Source organism: Corythoichthys intestinalis, chromosome 1, assembly GCF_030265065.1.
Source record: "Corythoichthys intestinalis isolate RoL2023-P3 chromosome 1, ASM3026506v1, whole genome shotgun sequence".
Lineage (NCBI taxonomy): Eukaryota > Metazoa > Chordata > Actinopteri > Syngnathiformes > Syngnathidae > Corythoichthys > Corythoichthys intestinalis.
The window spans coordinates 17,644,302-17,665,957 of NC_080395.1; the positions used below are offsets into that span (position 1 = coordinate 17,644,302).

At 37.3% G+C, this 21,656-nt stretch overlaps 1 protein-coding gene across 9 annotated transcripts in view; it reads left to right on the forward strand.

Annotated features, from left to right (window-relative positions):
* LOC130921629 (A-kinase anchor protein 13) overlaps window positions 1-21,656 on the forward strand; it is a 276,582-nt gene that overhangs the window by 20,582 nt on the left and 234,344 nt on the right. For all 9 annotated transcript variants that reach the window (XM_057845733.1, XM_057845759.1, XM_057845767.1 and 6 more), the window contains exon 2: window positions 21,532-21,575. In XM_057845733.1, coding sequence (XP_057701716.1) covers window positions 21,543-21,575 — 33 coding nt within the window. In that variant the 5' untranslated portion in view covers window positions 21,532-21,542. The remainder of the gene's footprint in view (window positions 1-21,531; window positions 21,576-21,656) is intronic.

A 21,656-nucleotide genomic window follows, 5' to 3' on the forward strand; every position in this document is an offset into this window, starting at 1 on the left:
GCCTTATTTCACATTTCAAAACATGTTTTTGCTCACAGCATGATGTGACCGTGATCTTGAACATCAACAAAAAAATATGATTTGTTGTTTAAAAAGCTGCGGTCTGAACATTGCCTTAGATCAGGTTTGGGGAAGAGTATTCTTGCAGCAACTTGTTAGCCGAATGCCCTTTTAGGGCCACAAAAAAAATAAATATAATGAAAGTCTTCATATGTCTAATTTGAGTCATCTGTATAAATCAGAGAGGCCTTGAAGCGAAAGACGACACATTCGTTTCCTGTTTTAAGCAAGGCTTGTGTGCTTTAAGGCAGTGTTTCCTGATGACACTGTGGCGTGGTCTCGAGTAGAGGAAGTTAGATGCTGGTGCAAAAGGTGGCGGCTTCCCAGAACTGTCGGGATTTGAGGGGGGTTTCTATGACGACACCTTCATCCAGACGCCACTTTGTTTTGTTAAGAGGGATCACAGACACAGAAACGGCGGCTGGTGAAGTCAAGCTCCACAAACACATGGTTCTGAGGTACTGACATACACACCCGCCAAACCACAAGCCATTACGGCTTTGGATTTTTTTTTTCTGCTAGTTCTCATCGCTGTTGATTAAAAGCAGCTCAGAGGGGTGAACCACAGATTTTACCCAACAGTGTACAGGCAGCCATTACTGCAAGGGTGGTATTAATCTGATCAAGTCTGCTGCAGGAACGCAGGTTGGCGATCTCCAGGGATCGGCCGTGTTAAACCTATTAGCTCCCAAAAGGGACTTGCCACCACTTTCTTTTGCTACAACTCAGCCGTCTTACGACTCTGCCACGTTTAAGGGGTTTCACCACTCCGTCCATTTTAGCTGATAATGATAAAAAATGGTGTCAGTTTGGTTGCTTGTTTACATTAAAACAGCAAGTTGGAGCTCAAAACCAAAGTTAAGTTTTTGAAAAAAATGTAAAAAAAAAAAAAAAGCAGACCAATTAGGTGATTCTCTTAAAAGCTATGCATTACGGTAATGAAGAACATTACCAGAGCTAACTTAAACTAGCAGAATGCTCTGATAACTGAGTCATTTTTTTTTATCAACAGTTTGAGCTACCTAATATTTTATTTACAGTAAAAACTTAACTTTTTCAAAAAGCTTACTCTGGCTAATTTTATCCGACTATCTTATTTAATTTTTATCTGTGTTTCTGTCTGTTTTTAATTTTACTCTTTTATTCTTAGTCTTTTTATTTATTAATTTTTTTACATGGTAATGTGCACTTTGAGATTTTTTTGTCAAATGTAAAGTGCGTTATAAATATATTATTATTTGTATTGAATATCTAATTGATTAATGTCTAACAAAATATAATAATACATATTAAGATAATTATCACCATCACAAAAACATAAACTTAACTGTTAAAATTAGGGTTGTTCCGATCATGTTTTTTTGCTCCCGATCCGATCCCAATCATTTTAGTTTGAGTATCTGCCGATCCCGATATTTCCCGATCCGATTGCTTTTTTTTCTTTTTTGCTCCCGATTCAATTCCAATCATTCCCGATAATTTTTCCCTATTATATACATTTTGGCAATGCATTAAGAAAAAAATGAATAAAACTCGGACGGATATATACATTCAACATACAGTACATAAGTACTGTATTTGTTTATTATGACAATAAATCCTCAAGATGGCATTTACATTATTAACATTCTTTCTGTGAGAGGGACCCACGGATAGAAAGACGTGTAATTCTTAAAGGATAAATGTGACTTTGTATATTGTGACTAAATATTGCCATCTAGTGTATTTGTTGAGCTTTCAGTAAATGATACTCCAGCCATTTAACTTCTGCCCAAATGCATGATGGGAAGTGCAACCATGACTGTGCGTAGGGGCACCAATTGATATATCTTCTCTGCGTTGGGAAAGAACATAGGGTGTTAAGAAAATGATCAACTACTAACTTTCTTCCCCACATTGCCTCCCACGTTATTTTTAATTGCTGAGAGAGGTATTGTAAGGCTTTAGTCACATAAAAAATGGCTCCAAAGGCTGTCAAAATTCTCTCTACTCATTATACGCTGCCTTTAGCGCTATCTATCGGTAAAACGGCGTCTTTATAGATTGAACGCGACAATGCGTGAGTGGGTCGTGCAGCGCATGTGTTAATTATTTAACGTGATGAATTAAAAAAAATTAATTACCGCCTTTAACGCAATAAATTTGATAGCCCTACTTTAAGCCAAAACTTCTCTGGATGAGCGTGAGACATTTAGTCTACAACGTTAAATACAATTAGAAAACGATTTAAATTTAAAAAAAAAAAATAATAAATAAAAAAAAAAATATATATATATATATGTATATATATATATATATATATATGTATATATATGTATATATATGTATATATGTATATATATGTATATATGTATATATATATATGTATATATATATATATGTATATATATATATGTATATATATATATATGTATATATGTATATATATATATATGTATATATATATATGTATATATGTATATATATATATATGTATATATGTATATATATGTATATATATATATGTATATATGTATATATATATATATGTATATATATATATATATTTAAAAAAGGCATGTCCAATATTTTTTTGCCGATTCCGATACTTTGAAAATGACGTGATCGATCGGGACATCTTTAGTTAAAATGATCAAAAAAGACAAACAATCTTACCTAATACTCATATTTTGTCTTGCATTCTTTGTGGTGCATTATGGGGCAGAATAACTTTATTTAAAAAAAAAACAAAAAAACACTGTGATTATGATGGGGCCATGAACACAGTCCAAAAGTAATGAAAGCTGTGTGCTAGGATTAGAATTTCCTAAATTTGTTCTTCATACAAAGTAAGAAACCATAATTGCTTATCGTAATTTGCTAAATTATATAGTTTTAAACAAATTTATATATTTTTTAATGAAACAATAGTTGTGTAGTTGTATTGAAGTGAAAACATCAAAGCTTTTAATGCATGCATTACAGTCATGAATTTTTGACTGTCAAATCAGTTAAATGGTAAAAAATCGTGGACTGGGCCACATAATAGACATTATCCTCTTTCAACTAAAAATAAACTATTTCCAGTTTTCATGACTATATCCATAAAATCTTCAAAGACATAGTTTAGGTTAGCTTGATAGATATCACTCACTTGTTTTCAATGTATGGAAATGTGAAAGTGCGTTAAGGGGAACAAGTACTGATGCAAATAGCAAAAAATTGCAAATATTGTGGCACGATCACCCGCACATGCTAAAGTCAAGGGCCTTGCCTTTCACTTTTTTGCTGGACGACTCCATCGCTGGTGTAATATTGCATATGGACCCGTTTTCTATAGCCCAATGTAATGAGCTGCCCCTATTTGCTTAGTCTCCAAATTTTAATTTGATTAATTAAAATCTATTGTCTTGAAACACATATTTTGTGTGTATAACTCTCTCTGACTTGGGTAATAGTTTGAGCCGTCAACACCTGAGCTTTGTACCAGATGCAAGCCATTGTTTATCGAGTGGCAGAAAATGACCCGGATTTGCAGCAAAGTTTCCAGAGCGATGAGAGCAAAATGCCCATGCCACCGTAGTTCATTACAAAAGGACTCCAAACGCACTCTGCCACATTTATGTTCGTTTATTCTGAGCGCAGGAGTGCACTCTGACTGATTTGTCAGGGGACAGAGCGTCAGTGCATCAGGTAGCACAAGTATTAATGCTGTTCAAGGAAGTTGTTCAAGGAAGAGGATTGTTTGGAACAAAAGTACACTTTTTTCCCAGATTGTTAGCAATTTGTCACTGCTAACTACCTACTAACCAGAGGTGAGGAGAGTAATCAGAAGTTGTTACTCAAGTAAGAGTAGCATTAATTGAAAATACTTTAACTCAAGTAAAAGTAGGAATCACCAAAAATGACTTTTGTACAAGTAAAATAAGTATTCGATGAAAAGAATACTCAAGTATAAGTAGTCCCGGGTTTACGAAAGAGTGTTGTTCCTGCACTGGCGTTGTAACCCGGATTTCCGCGTAAGTCAGAATGAACCCTTCAGATCAGACACGTCCAAAGTCAGGCCCGTGGTCCAAATGCGGCCCGTGGTCAAATTTCATCCTCCCCCCAGCCTCCGTCATAAAATCAATTACGTCTGAGTAATGTTGACAGCAGTGCTCAATGTGAAATACTAGTAGATTATTTTTATGGTGCTTCAACACTTTAATGCCTGCAATATGAAGCAATTGTCAGAGAATCACAAAATTTGAAAAATAAGTCTTAATGAAACCTTTTTTTCCAAATTTGTAAAAAAGAAAAAAAAAAGTGTAATAAGCGTTCTAATATCTATAACTCTTGCTAAATCCTGTTTTTTTTCTCATGGAACCTGCAGATGCAGGAGTTGATTTTGCAGCTAGAGCTCGATCGGGTCCGATCACGTCATTTTCAAAGTATCGGAATCGGCAAAAAAATATCGGCCATGCCTTTTTAAAAAAAAAAAAAAAATATATATATATATATATATATATATATATATATATATATATATATATATATATATATATATATATATATATATATATATATATATATATATATATATATATAATTAATTAAATCGTTTTCTAATTGTATTTAACGTTACAGACATAATATGTTACACTTATCCAGAGTCTTTAGTTTAGGCTTAAGGCAGTACTTCTCAAATGGTGGGGCGCGCCCCCCCAGGGGGGCGCAGAGCGATGCCAGGGGGGGCGCGAGTGACCTCGGGGAACATGTTTTTTTTTTTTTTTTTTTTGCCGTACTAGAATAAAGTGTACTTGCACATCCACTCCGTGGGTGGCAGTGGCGCTCTCATTTTCAAAGTGCGTGCAGTATTTTTGAAGTAAGCAAGAGCACACGGAAGAGACTCATGCAGAGCTGGACTCACGCAGCGACCCACTGTCTTCTTCGGTTCTCACGTGTCAGGCCGAGAAGTGCCGTTTTCGGCTTGAGATCGTCACGACCACCGCCCTCACCTACGGTTCTCCCTCGGCCGCCGAGAATGCGCTTTTTTCGGGCCGTTTGCCTTTGACTTTTAATAGAGTGGGAAATGAGGAAAGACCACTGTTTACTGAGTCTAAAAATGATTATAGCGGAGAAGCCAAATCAGTTAAGACGTCACTTAAAGACATTAGACCTCAATCTCATTGATAAGCCGCTTGATTGTTTTCAGCGAAAATGTGCCGAATATTGCCAATTGTCACAATCGTCCCGCTTTGTCAGTGTTATATCAGTAAACCAGTGAGCACTGTGGTGAATCAGCGAAAATAAAAACTTTTCTTCTGTCCAAAGACTTTTTTCCCCCCTTCTATTCAGTTTTGGGTTTTTTCGGTCAAATTTTTTGGCATGTTGTCCTGAAGAGTAAATGTTTCTAATCAATTTGAATTTGTTATTATTTACTGATTTTATTACATTTTATTTTTCAGTATCAAATGGTCAAAAATGTACCTTGAGTGTATTTTTACAGTTTGGATGTGACTTTTTTTTCTTTCTTTTTTTAACTTCAGGCAAATTGATGCGCGTTAAGTCTTTTCTGTTACAAGCAACACAATGTTAAAAAAGTTATACTTTATTATAAGTTGATCTATGTTACTTTTTTTCTTTAATAGAAAAAGAAGGACACAATGTTAGGCTGAGGCGTACTTATAATAGTAATATAGACGAATGATACTATTTACAGTGGCGGCAGAGAGTTGGGGGGGGCGCGAAACATTTACGTCTTCCTTGGGGGGGCGTAACAGAAAATAATTGAGAAGCACTGGCTTAAGGAAAGGTTATCAAAATTATCCCAATAACGGCGGTACTTAATTTTTAAAAAATGTATAACGTTAAAATATTTAACGCAATTAATGCATGTGCTGCACGACCCACTCACGCATTGTCGCGCTCCATCTCTAATGGCGCCGTTTTGCCGTTACAGAGAGCTAAAAGGCAGCGTAAAATGAGTAGAGAGAATTTTTGCAGCCTTTGGAACCTTATTTTAATTGGCTAAGCCTTACAATCCCTCTCCCTATGATTAGAAATATCATGGGAAGAAATGTGGGGAAGCAAGGTAGCAATTGATCTTTTTCTTAACGCCATAAGTTATATCCCATCGCAGAGAAGATAAATGAATTGGTAGCACTACGCACAGTCATGGTTTCACTTGTCATGGTTCCACATCCCATCATTCATTGGGCATGGCCTTCAGTATCATTTACTGAAAGCTCAACAAATACACAAGATGGCTGTATTTAGTCACAATATACAAAGTCACAAGTCTTTCTATCCGTGGATCCCTCTCACAGAAAGAATGTTAATAGTGTAAATGCCATCTTGAGGATTTATTGTCATAATAAACAAATACAGTACTTATATACTGTATTCTAAATGTATATATTCGTCCGAGTTTTATTCATTTTTTTCTTAATGCATTGACAAAATGTATATGATCAGGAAAAATTATCAGGAATAATTGGAATTGAATTGGGAGCAAAAAAAAAGCAATCTGATGGGGAAATATCGGGATCGGCAGATACTCAAACTAAAACGATCGGGATCGGATCGGGAGCAAAAAAACATGATCGGAACAACCCTACTTGCAGCCATTATTTTTTGGGGAGGAAAGATATAAAAAAAATATTGAAATATTCAAACATTCATATTCAAGTCTCAAAATCATGAAATTCTATGTGAATCAAATGTTATACATTTGGCAAGTAGGGGTGAAAGACACCACGTGATTGAAAAGCGGCATGATATTAGGACTTTGACTGGAAGCTTTTGTGTGGTCATGTGACTATTGTTACATCTGATCGGTGTAATGGAATCATATGATTATTGCAGCGACATCTCGTTGGTGAAACTGGTAGAGCCACTGTTGGCATCTCTGGCAAAAATAAAGTGAAATCTAATATGTAGAATAGCAAAGAAAAATGTAATGACTCTAGTGTAGCCCAAAGTAGCAGAGTAAGAGTAGCATTTCTTTCTCACAAATCTACTCACAAAAAAGTAAAAAGTACGACATGGTAAAACATATTTCTCAAAAAGTTAATCAAGTTAATGTAATGTGTTATTATGCACCTCTGCTGCTAACCACATTGGCAGCTCTACTGTTTTCTAGCAATGCCCACAGAGTTCCTGTACAGCTGAAAGACATGGAAACAAAAGGGTGGAGGTCAGGTCGGTGGCATCCAACCTGGGGAGGAGCTCTGATCAAGGCCCGGTCCCTGATTACAGGCCAGCCCCCAGTTGAGCCTCGCACAATAAGATAATGCTATCTAGGCTGTCAGGTATTTGGTTTCAGCAGGCTTGGGTAATAACTGTCACCACAAACACTGAGGAGACCTTTCATCCCGCAGCTTGGTGTTGTTGGCTGGACGTTTGTGCACACACAGGCTGCTTTTGTGCAATAGGGGCAGTAGTGCATGTGCGTGTGGGGGAAGGTTATGTCAATGGGCAGGTTTGATTAAATCAAACAGCCGTGACTATCTAAATGGAGGTGGAAGCAGTTGAGCCCCTGAGGTACTGACGTCGCACAGACTAATTTAGCCACAGGGCTGATAGTGGGCCTTAAAAATAAGTACCAGCAAGTCACAGAGGTCTAGTTATCGCAAGGCTTCCAACTAGCATTTTGACCAGTGCAAGGCGCAAGACGGGGCGGTTAAACAAACACAGAGTTAAACATCAAACCGCACTGGGTCAAATGCCACCAGCGCCTTGGAATCACACAGCAATGCTAAAGTTGCATCTCAGTTTGGGTGCAGTGACGAGCCAGGAAGTTGTGCATTAGATGTTTTCCGTGGTGAGTCAGGCACCATATTTTGAAGGAATCGCATTGCGTCAACCGCAGTTGAAGATTTCCCAGTCAGGCACAGAGAGTCCTGCTAAACTGTCCCATCAGAGCCATAAAAGAGGGGCGCACAAAATTTGGGGAATGTGAGCAAGGGATTGACCTTTTGTCTCACTAAATGTCTAGGACAGCTTCCATCCCTGTAAAAAATTAGCCCTAAAAGGACAAAAAAAGATTGGACTTCACGTGTTTTGCCACTGTAGTGTCATGGTATCTAAGTAAACAAATTTTTACAAAGGTATGCGCATGTTGAGACCTAAAAAGGTGATTTACTGGTCAAAAGACAAAATTGATAAATTATACTCAAGCGTTCTTTTTGCCATTTTTGATTAATGATCTGAGTGCACTTGAACATAGCTGAAGTAACAATCTTGAAACATAACTTGGTGGTGCTCGGCTGGCTGCACCCACAGTTTTAGTCAAAGTAAATGGGCGGTTTAATCACGGCAGGCAGGTGTAGGATGGCCTTGAGGGTTGCCATTTCCCATACTACTTGTGTTACAGTCTTGCAGTGAAGACTAGTAGGGTGACTTATGAAAGGTATGCATTACGGTAATGAAGAACATTTACCAAAGCTAGCTTAAAATAGCAAGATGCGATAATGACTCAGTCATTTTCTTTTTCATTAACAGTGTGAAGTCCCAAATATTTTATTTACATTAAAATATGTAAGTGATTAATGTCTAAAAACATGTAATATTACACATTACACATTTTAGTATTGTACAATGTGGATGTAGTCATATATATATATATTTATATATATATATATATATATATATATATATATATATATATATATATATATAAACAAACTTAATTAGGGCTGCAGCTATTGATTATTTATGTAATTGATTAATCTATCGATTAGTTTGTTCAAATAATTGATTAATCGAATTATGAACTTTTAATGCGTTGCAGATTACATTTTAGGAGATGTAAAACAAAGGAACAAGTGTTTTTTTCCCCTGTAATAACATTTATTTTGGCTTGCCAAGACTGCACTTTCAAAAGAGCATTAAATTAAACGAAATGAAATTCCTGATTGTTTCCTCAGACAATGCAGAATTGCACTTTCGTTTCACAACAGCAATAAATGCATTTAAAACTAAATGAAAATACCTGAGCTTAGCCTCAAACAGTATTAAAAATATATAAATAAGACTCAAGAACTATAGAAATATATAAATACAACAAAAGAACAATTGGCAAACTTGCAAAGCAAAAGGTCCGCTAGCTTAAATGCTATAAGATGCTAACGTTTTTTTTTTTAAACAAAGCTCTTGACAAATCACATATTCCCCAAAAAAGTGTTAAATATACTTCTAAACCAAATAACAAATGCATAAACGAACACATTAGCTCAAACAAAAACATAGTTTATGTTGGTCTTAACAGGGAGCAGCTGAACTCAGCATGTTCAACGACTTATCGCATATTCGCTGTTGCCAATAGAGTTCAGTGTATCCACCCAAATCAATCCAACAACCCAACCCTTTAAAAAAAAAAAACGTACAACGTCACTCTATTTAAACGAATCCTCAAAGCATCAAAGTTTGTTTCGAAGCTTTTTTCTAATCGAATTACTCAAGTAGAGCTGAAACGAATACTCGAGCAACTCGAGTAACTCGAGTTTAAAAAGTGATCCGAGTAATTTTATTCACCTCGAGTAATCGTTTATTTTGACAGCTCTAAGCATCACGTTTTGCTCGGACTACTTTTAATGCGGGACAACCCGCTGATGTACCCTAACCCTAAACCCTAACCTGCGTAGAGGAAGAAGCAAAAAAAAAAAAAAACTTACTGCAGCAGACAGCCGCTACAAACGACGCCGACGTTGCTAAATACTAGCCTGCACATGCTACGTTAGTTGCAGCTAGCATCTGATGAGTCTCATAGAGATCACACGTATGTTGAACTAGATGCGAATTGACAGACTAGGCCGCGTCTGGCCAGCATTAGCAAACAGCCGCCATCTTACAGCAGTAGAGCGCTAAGCGCTAAAAAAGAGCGCTAAGCGCTAATATATAAGATTAACGTTATTGTCACTACTAGCTCACGTAACGTTAGCCCTGCGGAGGGCTAGGTTTATATTAATTAAGACCACTTTCGATGCGTGGCTAGTGTGTCTTACATACAGGCTTTAACATAACATAGCGTTGTGGAGTGATGAGTGTGTCAAATAAAAACTCAATAATGCTAACTATCAATTTTAGCTCAGTAGTCATTGCTGGATAAAACACCAAGTAGCACTAGTCCCTAATGTGCTCCAATACAGCCTGTATCATACATTTATTTTGAACACTGCAAAAATTCAAAATCCTATCAGGACTTACAGTTTAGACTAACTTAAAACTTTACTAGAACTTAAAAATGGCTTGACACAAATAAAAATTCAATTGAAAAACGTGGGAAAAAATCCTAACTTTTAAGTGATGTGTGTTATCAAGCGTAAAGGCATTTTTAGGTGTGTGTATATATATATATAATATACATATAGTGAATTAGTCTTTTTTTTTTTTTTTTAATCCTAGTTACATCTGAGATGCAATTGTTGGCTGTTTTCAACAATATACATAAAAAATAAAGACATTGATTGACTGAAAATGTCTTGTTTTCTCATGTATATCTATAATTGCTCTTCACCTAAAAATATATTTGTTTTATCCGATTACTCGATTACTCGATAGAATTTTCAGTCGATTACTCGATTACTAAAATATTCGATAGCTGCAGCCCTATACTCAAGTTAATCGATTAATCATTGCAGCCCTAAACTTAATTCTTAACACTATCAAAAAAGGCTTTTGTCTTGCCTTCTTTCTTGTGTATGTCAGTCAGATTAATTTTATTTAAAAAAAAACAAACAAAAAAAACACTGTGATTATGACGGGACCATGAACACAGCGCAACGGTAATGAAAGCTGCATGCTTGGACACTTTCCATGGAGGCATTACAGTAATTAATTTATGACTCTAAAATCAATAAAAACATACAAAATACTATTTTGGTCACAAATTGTGGACTGGGCCACATAATAGACTTAAACATCTTTCAACTAAAAATGAAATGTTTCATGACTATATAAGTACAGTGGTACCTCGACATACGATCGCTTTGACGCACGATCTTTTCGACATCCGACGTAAAATTTGACTGGCCATTTGTTTCTACATTCGACGACATGCTCGAAATACGATGACATGACTGTGACACAGACGGACGCACGGCGGATTTTCTTGTGAAAGAAACCAAAATAGGTTTTAAAAAGGTTGGTAAAGGTGGTAAAACACGTAAAAAAAGGTGACGCTTACCATTGAAATGAAGATGCAAATGATACAAAAATATAAGGTGGGGTGCGCATCCGTGAACTGGCTCAACAGTAGAGCCGTAGAATGATATATAGATATCCACGGTCCTACTCTGATCTCCGTTCGTCAGTTTTTATAAGCTAAGGTGACAATTATTATTGTGCTAACATCGCTAAAGACGTCGCCAGCTCCGTCAGGTTTTTATCATTTATTTCAGAACTTATCCAACACAACACTCCAACTGTCTGCCGCAGTTGACGGTGTTTTCAACAAAACATTAAAAGTGAAAGTAAAAACTCAACCGCACCGCTCCCTCTCGCTGTCATGTCAGTGACGCGTTGCGTTCAGGTACAGCACGCAAAACATGTAGAACCCTATTCGTTACATTATTACAGGACATTATTATTTTATTATTCTGTTTTTTATTAATAATTTATTTGTTTTGCCATTTGTAATAGTACCAGCAGTATCTATTATGGATTGATTGTATGTTTTCGGGCTGTGGAACAAATTAATGAAATTATAATGCATTCTTGTGGGAAATTCCTGCTCGACATACGACCATTTCGATTTACAAAGGTCCTGGAACGAATTGACTTCGTATGTAGAGGTACCACTGTACCTGGTTAAAGTGTTTAGAGTTAGAAGGGTCAGTTGATATGAATTAATTGATGTTTTGTATTTTTATACAATATATAAAATTATATATTATATATTCCTTTTTCAACATAGAGGGATGAGGTAATTGTCCTGAAAAATTAAGAACTACTGTATGTCCATCATTTTTTACTCCAGTTATGGCATGTTGGTATTGTTGATGTAAGTTTGTTTTGGTTGACACTGAACGTTCTTATGTTTACAACATAGAATACCAGTGTGTCATTTGCTCATTAATGAAAAAAAGAATATGATTGCCGCCCTGCACAGGGTGGTGCGCTGAAAGTGTCTAACTGGAAACCAGAAGCACAGGTTTTTTTGTGAATTCAAATCGGCGATTTTGTTGTCTTCCCATTCAAATCATTCTCAAAAGATCATTTTCTCATGTCGATTAATCCAACGTCAGTAATAATTCTAGCTCTACCCTTAACAAATGCCAATGAAGGTGTATAGAACAAGGTGTTTTTAGTTTTTTCCAACTTTGTGTATTCACATATTTCACATGTATTACACATATTCATAATTCGTAATTTATGGTGGATTAGAGATGTGCTGATTACATATTTTGCACCCGAGTTTAGTCACCTGATTTAAAGGATCGTCCGATACTGAGTACCGATCCTATACCACGGCAATTTAAAAGGGAGAAAAAAAGCACATCCAAATGTAATATATTTCCATATTGTCAACTTTATCACTATGATGATGCTACTATGAGGTTATCTTACCGTTGGCTTACTACGACACACACCGGCGTTGTTTAGTTATGCTTCCGCTCTTTCTGGCCAATCCGATACCTTGGCAATTTATTCTTTTATTTAATAATTTATTGCAAAACATATATTGTTTCTTTTGACAATATCCTTTTGTTGCTTTTTAGCCCTTAAATACAGAAAATTATTCACACAACCTGATCTTTTTCACACAATTCCGATCTTATAAGATGATGTGCTCGTGCCCAAAGATTCAGTGTTTGATTCGGGGACATCCTTAATTGTTATACCTCTGGATAATTTCATTGTTTGTAGCTCATTCACTGCCATTGATCGAGATATACACTACTAGGGATGTCCTGATTTTTGCACCTGAATCCAAGTCACCTGATTTTGAGAATCTGCTGATATCGAGTCCTGATTCGATACAGAAAAAAAAGTATATGGCGGAAAACACTCAGACACCGAAGTTCCGCTTTGAGACCCCCAATTTGGCCAAATTTCAAAATTGCCCGATATGCATGTGTGATACTCCATTGGAAAGTTTAAAATCTCAATTTTCTGGGGGAAGAAAAATTTTGGACAGGTGGGCATTTAAAAAAAAAACATTTTTTTTTTTTTTAAATGGCAAAACCCTATATGGAGGTGAGAGCACGCGAGAGCAGAATTACAGACGCCAAGACTTTAACAAGATATGATCTCGTACTTACCTTGTTTTGATCCAAAAACTTCATGTCGCATGTATCACTGAGTGTCAAGAAACATCTGTGAATGGCCACAGCTGGATTTTTTTTGTGTTTTATGGGTGAAACATGGTAATATAACAAGGATCGCGATGCAGAAATCGCAGGCATCGAGGAGTGGTCGAGATTTTCTTTTTCATATATTTACCCTTTTAAACGTTTTTTTTTTTTTTCCAATTTTTCTTTGTTTGGATTGATTATTTATCATCTAACATATCGGGGAAAATGCGACAGTAACAAAAAAATACAATTTAGCGATAGTTATAAGGTAGATATTCATGACTTTTACAGGTGCCATTTTTTTCATTGTGGCGTAATTTGTTTAAAAATATTGCGAGTGAATATTTTTTTTAAAGTCGTTTTTTTTTTTTTTTTTTAAACAGAATATTAGACATCAATTAATGATTTTAAGCCAAAAATGACAGACATTTTGAATAATAAATATAATTACTTTGTTAATTACCTTGTTTTCATGGCTGGGTTGAAACAAAAACGGTTGCGCGACGTCTGTAAACAGGTTTCCAGGGTAAAACGGGAAAGTTAAAAATAGTTCGAGGGCTTAATGCGTCATGAATCTGATGGCAGCATATAGACATATTGTTCTTTCAAACACAACAGTTGTTTTGGCTTAAAATTAAGCACTTTCTTTTAAAAAGGAGTGCAAGAGCTGAAACTGCTTTTTCAGTCTTGTCTGTGTTTTCCGCCATATATGTTTTCCAAACATGTTAGAGGACTCTACTGTTAACAGTACCTCCTCTTTTTTTGGGAGTGTTGCAGAGTATAAAACTTAAAACATTTTGTTTCTTTTGGACATGCCATTATATTTCTGGATTATTTTGTTGCTTTTTAGCGCTTAAGATAAATGAATAAATAAATAAATTAAAAACCTGATCCGTTTCACCCGATTCCGATCCTATGAAAAATGGCCCGATCGGCCCGATTTTCAACAACGTGATCAGGGAAATCCTTTGATATTATACTGTATATATTTGAACTGGCAATGCTAGCATTGAGTGCCGATCGCTGCTAGCCCTCAGTCATGGTGGATTGGACATCTATCACCGTCAATGGTAATCAATAGAGGCGTGCGAAATTTCCGATTCTTATATTTTTCGCGATTCGGCCGTGGAAGATTCGAGAACGATTCACAAACATCCAAATTCCGATTATTGACTTATACCAGGTAAAGCGGAACTAAAACACAGTCAGCGTGGTCTTCGGGACGCAATGAGGAACGGACCAAGAGTTTTAATCATGTTCAACTCATGCCGCTAGATAAAAAAAACAATAATACATGACTGCCGCCGACAGCCGCTACAAACAACACCCAGTTGCTAGTTGCTACAAACATACGGTCACATACAGCTACGGTAGATATCACATATACAGTGGAGAGAACAAGTATTTGATACACTGCCAATGGCAGTACTTACTTGTTACTTACTTACTTACTTGTACTATACTTGTTCTCCCCACTGTATGTAGAACTAGATGCAAAATGACAGACGGCGGCGTTAGAACATGTATAAGAGAACTAGAAGCGAAAGACAAGACTTGCCGGCGTTAGTAAACAGCTGCCATCTTAAAGCAGTAGACTTCTCTAGAAGGCTCTGTTGTAGCGAATCTAATTATCTTATCTAAAATACTCCTAAATCGGCAAAATCTAGACTTGAATCTATCTTTAAATGGTGAAACAGTTTTACAACATTGACATGTCAAAAGTAGACTGAATGGAAATTATTAAACAGTTTTATCAACTTTAACGGTTGATTCACAACATTAAATTAATTGAATATAGTTTAAAGCTGCTGATACAGAATGGGGACTTGAGTATTTCATTTACTGTTATTAACTGTTAACTTGATACTGAAATAGTAGTTTGATTTAGCCTGAGAGGATTTTTGAACAATTTTGGAACTAATGTACAAAACATTAAAAGCGGGGTAGGGGTGGAGGTGGAGGTGCATCATTATTCGATTTGTAATCAAATCGGAGCCTCTGAATCGTAATCGAATCGTTAGGTGCCCAAAGATTCACACCAAAATAAATACATTTTAAAAACCTGATCTTCAACTGATTTCGATCATCTAAAAATGATGTGATCGGCCCCGATTTCCGATCACGTGATCGAATCGGGGACATCCTTATTGTGTAATTTACAGCTATTATTTTTTTTATTTAATTTAAATACTAGTTCTGTTCGTGCTGATATAAAAGTAGAACGTTTTGATGATCGGCCATTTTTTCCCTCACGTACCCAACGTGACTTGAAATGTACCTGAAACCAAGGCACATACCACACTGTGATTATTGGTGTACCAAAACACCCAATTAATATATTGTCCAACTTATATATTTTTTTCCCACCATCGAAAACTTACAAAACAGCCTCTCGAGGTGGTTTTTGTTATAGTCCTATCAAGCTTATGCACGCGGCAAGGAAGCTGCTATCTGTCCCAGTGCACTTAAGGCAAGCGGATTAGACTCCAGAGTATTATTAGAACCACTGATTATCCCCTTACCTGATCTGACTAATTCTTATTGGAGGATAGGGCTACAATTATTTGGTACAAAAGTGGAAAAATAGTTTCGGGAACCTTTTAGTTTTGTTCCCCATTGATGTGATTTATTCAACGCTAACTGCTGAGTCCACCCGGGATTTGTGTAGTACTAGGTAACAACAAAACAAAGGAAAACAGAGAACCAGACATCTCTGCGGCTTGTGAATGCGTCCGCATCGATAGACGATAGAAGGTGGCGCTAGTCCTTAACGGGTCACTAAATGTTTGGCCCAATTTTGATGCCAAGCCCCCTCACCCGCCGCCTCCTTTCTCTCCGTCAGCTGTCCCTACATGAACCAAGGCCGACACAGACCTGTTGGTTTTGGCTAGCTGGTGTGTGGTCCGGCGTGCGTGCGTGTGCACGTTTGTTGCACAGTTAACACTCCCACGGTGTTGGGAAGAGTGCCAAGGTCGAGCTTAACTGACATCTTGTCAACAGCAATGTTCTGATGGTTCCATAGCCACAATACAACCTCTGAACTATTGTTTGATTTATAAGCTCTGAGTCCTATTAGGCCAAAAACAGGATAATAAATGTAGGAATTGCAATCCAATGAGGTTTTGGTTTTTGGAATCTCGTGTTTCTTTTATCCTCCTTTTTGGGGAACTTAAATGTGCACAATTTAAGATTTACAATTCAGTTATTCTTGAAATGGCCATAATATTTCAATAGACATTAAAGAAACATTTTTTTGGGAAATACTTGGAAATATACTTGGAAATATAAAGCAGAGATTTTCCCATTTTAAGATGAGATTCACACATTGCAAATTTTGTTTTACTTTAGTTTTCATCTTTAGCCAATCACGAGACCAGTTTCCAGTCTTCGTCTGGGCCGTAAACTAAGGCTGCGCCAACATTGACAGTCTTAATTATGTCTACCAATCGAGCAAAACAAAACAACGTCATTACGAATCTCAGAAGATTCAAGAGAAGCAAAGCAAGGATATGCATTCATTTGGTATGGTTGTGCTAGGTTACTTAGCATGTTGATCCATTGACAGATGCTGTGGTGGGGTCGGTCGGAGGGCCGGGGGGGGGGGAATACGACACAAAATCAAACGTTTATTACTGTCAACATCGTCATATGCTATTGTTTAGGCACAACTGGATTCATTACCTCATTACTATTCATCCTTCACACAGCCACCGGAAACAGAAATGTCATTTAATCCAGTGTTTTTCAACCGGTTGTGCCGCGGGACGCTAGTGTGCTGTGAGATATTGTCAGGTGTGCCACGAGAAATCCAGTATTAAGGGTGTAACGGTACATGTAATAGTGTTGAACCGTTTCGGTTCGTGGTGCTCGGTTCAGAACGGACGCGTACCGAACGAGTTTCTGACATAATATAACCCCTACTTTTCGAGACTGTGAGTCAATCGGGTTACAGTTTCTTTGTGTAGATTATATTTACTCCGTCTTCTCTACTATAATGAGGACCAACACGGTAGGACAGTACCCAGAAATGTCAACGGCGTAACAACGTGGCCGCCGCGAGAACGCAGTGAAACGCGGGTGTTAGAGTCAATTAGCACATACACACCAGTCACCCTGGCGTTAGAGTCAATCAGCCAATGCACACCAGTCGTATTGCGGCCGCGTGTTAGATGCGTCCCAGAAGCGGGTCAACACGACGCACGCGAAAAGAACGGCAGAGTTTATTATTTGACACGAGACACGGCCCTCCTGCATCAATACTTCTACCGGTAGCTAGGATCGGGCCAGAAGTCACTCATGTAAAAATACGGTGGATCCGGTCGATTTTCAAACTAATATGCAATCGTAACCTACTTTTTGAGTCCATCAGATCTCTTGAGTGGTAGATGGAGGCAGAGTTGACTTGTCTTTGTTGATTTACTGCTGTCTTCTCTGCTATAATAATAACCAACACGGCCCCGAGTTCAATACAAAACCCTCCTACCACAACAAAACAAGTAGGAACTAATATTCGCATCGGAACTAAAGTTGTACAACATAAAATATACAATATAAATGAATACTACATCACATTTGTAAAATATAAACACATAATAACATAGATAATAGCCCATTTAAATAAAATAAATTGAAATGAGCTAAAACACCTGTAATTAAATAATAAGAATAATACACACATCCTGCTTACACTATTAAATTTATTAATTTCTGTGTGCCGCTTTAACTTGAGAAAATCCACCAATAAAGCTTTTGAAAACCGTTCATAAGGGGAAAAAAATGTTTCATTGAGGCATTTCATTTGTAAAATACATGTTAAAATCCTTGTCATTGGGATTGCTTTTCTCTTTAGCACAGGACTTCTTTTTCTTCTTTCTTATAGAGGAAAGCTGACCAGTACGCGGGGTCTGAAAGGCAAATTGTTGTTGGATTATCTTTAAATACCTGCTACTTTTGGAGCAGAATTCTAGCTTTGTGTAGGCTAATGTTCCTATTGTTGAAAGCACAAAAGTGTGTAATAAAAAACTAGCACATTTATATTTTGAAATTTTTTTCTTACTGTTCCGAAAATGGACCGACGCGTGACCTCAAAACCGAGGTACGTGCCGAACCAAGATTTTTGTGTACCGTTAAACCCCTATCCAATATTACTTTTTTTTTTTTTTTTTTTACGTCGTCGGGCGGAGTTGCAGAAGGAAGGAAGGACTAGGTAGAACTTTCAGTTGTGTGCAAATGAAGGCGGTATTGCTCGTGTCGCGTTCAAGAACTGCTCAGACTTCTAGCTACCATGCTGTCCGCGACAATGTGGACACCAGCGGTCATTGGATTAGACTCGTCAAGTGTCGATGGACACAAAAGTATTCTTCTATTTTATCCATATGTGACGGCCGTCAATCCTCCCCCTGTGTTTTTTTCCAACACATTGTTGAGAACAGCAAGGTGACCAATGGCTACAAATCAGAGCAGTTCTTGAATGCGACACGAGCAGCTATCCAACAGCGCCATGGTGCCAAACAAGCTTAAACGTCATCTCCAAACTAAACACCCGTTGCTTCAAAACAAGTCGACGGACTATTTTGTTCGCCTATGTGAAAAAACAGAGAAACGGGCAACTTTTTTGAGAAAAACTGCAAAGGTAAATGAGAAAGCCCTCAAAGGCAGTAACCTTGTTGCTGAACTTGTTGCTAAATTCAAAATGTCCTACACTGTGGCAGAGAAATTAATACTACCTGGTTGTATAAGTAATTGTCAGTGAGATGCTCAGCTGGGAAGCATTTACCGTATTTTTCGGACTATAAGTCTTGTTTTTTCATTGTTTGGTTGGGGGTGCGACTTATACTCAGGAGCGACTTATGTGTGAAATTATTAACACATTATGATATCATTTCACATGTTATTTTGGTGTTTTGAAGTGAAACTGATGGTTTGGTAAACTTGCTAGCATGTTCTTTATGCTATAGTAATAGTTATCTGAATAATTCTTAATAACTATGGCCACATTCGCGTTCTGCCTTTGGCAACGTGTGTTCAATTGTATTATTGACTTTTTTATATTGAAATGCATGCTTTTAGTTTGTGGCGCTTTTACGCCCAAGTGGGGGCGCACTCGCACTTGTTTACGCGAAGAAGAGCGCCCATACGCCAGAAGAAGACAGACTGCTACGCAGCGTCTGAGCAAGTGGGCGAGAGAAATAGAGAAACACGGCTGTGAACCTACGTTCATTGTTTATGCTTGTAAAATATCTCTACAGAGGCAATGCCTGTGTGTATCATCTTTTCTGTTGTTGTTGTGTTTTCCACCCGCGATCGGACACTTAGGCTACGTTCATATTACAGGTCTTAATGCACGAATCCGATTTTTTGTCATATCTGTTTTTTTGGCGTGCCCGTTCAGACTGCCTTTGTCCATTGAGACCATTCAAGTATTACGCATGCGCACTAATTCGCAGTCCCACAAGCGCTGAGCAAGACGACCCGCATGCGCGGAAGCATCAAAACAAATGACCACACATGCTGGCTGTCATCCGTCATTCCGGGGTTATCATATTTTTCTTCTTAAAAAGAGGACACAAATAACAGACATAAATAATCCCAGTTTAGGTTTATATTCAAAGTATATGGATCGATAGCATGCATGCACTGTCCATGCATGTCACACGCACATACGCGCAGTTTGCCCCAACTCTCGGCCGTGTAAGCAATGTTGAAATATTGCTTATATGGCGCAGACAGAAAACCGATCATTCTTAGGCTTATCCTCAACCCATTTTAATTTTTTTTATGACTGTTGTCAAGTCCGACTCTTCCTAAAAAGCCGTGTTCAAGGCAAGCTAGGCGCTAATAACACACAGCTGCACCGCTAATGTGGCGTCTCTCTCGCTTTTTGATGACGTAATTGCTGCATGAATTCCGATTTGAGAGACTGGACAGTACAGACCGCCGCGACAGTCTGGAAAAATGTGGCCCAGATCGGATTTGAACCACATACGAAAGTGACCCAGATCGGATTTGAAATGGTCCAGTTCTAGGCGACTTGTCACGTTCAGACCGTCAAGTTAATGCCTCACTCGAGTTGGAAAAACACGAAAAAATCGGATTCGTGCATTAAGACCTGTAGTATGAACGTAGCCTTAGAGCCAGTTGTTTGTTTGACTGATGTGCTAATGCTAGCGAACGCATGCTAACCGTTTGTGTCATTGCTGTAATAGCGGCTAATTATCATTTATTTACGTTGATGCGAACATTTTTGGTATCGAGGACGAAATTGATTTGTTTTATTTCTATTGTTAGTTTCACTCTTCAAATGATGGTTTCATAAACACGGCCAAAATAAAGTCAGCAAATTATATGGACGTCAAGCATCGTTATTTGGGAGTTTAGCTCGCTGTATAGCCAGGACCGAGCCGTAGCGTCCTGGTGAGGACAGTATATTCGCATTTCGTTGTTCATGTAACATTATCATACTGTACACTTATTCAGCATGTTGTTCTCTATTGTATTTTTATATTAAATTGCCTTTCAAGATGACATATCTGTTCTATGTGTTGGATTTTAAATAAAAGTAAATTTCCCCCAAAAATGCGACTTATACTCTGGTGCGACTTATATGTTTTTTTCCTCTTCGTTGGCCATTTTATGGCTGGTGCGACTTATAGTCCGAAAAATACGATAAAAATAAAAGCACGTTTAACACATGCAGATGTTTGCAGTTACGCTCACATATTTCAGATTCTACACGAAGCTAGCTTTCAAATGACACGTTATCCATTGTGATTAAAAAAAAAAAAGATTAAAAAAAAAAAAAAGTGCTATCGCGGTAGCCCTATTTAACGCACCAACAGATTCACCGTTATTTGGTTAGCAGGATTGTCCTCATAAAAATCCATGAAACCAAAATCCAACCAATTTGTAATGTGCATGTTGTGTTTTATATATATAAAGTACTGTGCAAAAGTTTTAGGCAGGTGTCCTGCCTAAAACTTTTGCACAGTACTGTATATATATATTTTTTAATTAAATTTATTAGGATCATGGAAGCATCCACTTGGGGAAAATATATACATACAGCATATCCTGTATATACATAATATAATAAAAATATACAGTACTGTGCAAAAGTTTTAGGCCGGTGTCCTGCCTAAAACTTTTGCACAGTACTGTATATATTTTTTTTTTGCTAAACAAAATGTTCATTCGCCCATGTTTTTTCTCTTTACAGTTCCCAGGGACATGAAACTCATTCCCCAGCAAGCTCCACTGTATGTAAGTACCTCAGTTCGCCTTGCAAAAGTGATTTTGCGTATGTGAACAACCATCTGCTTTGTGTCCTCATTTAATCTCAGG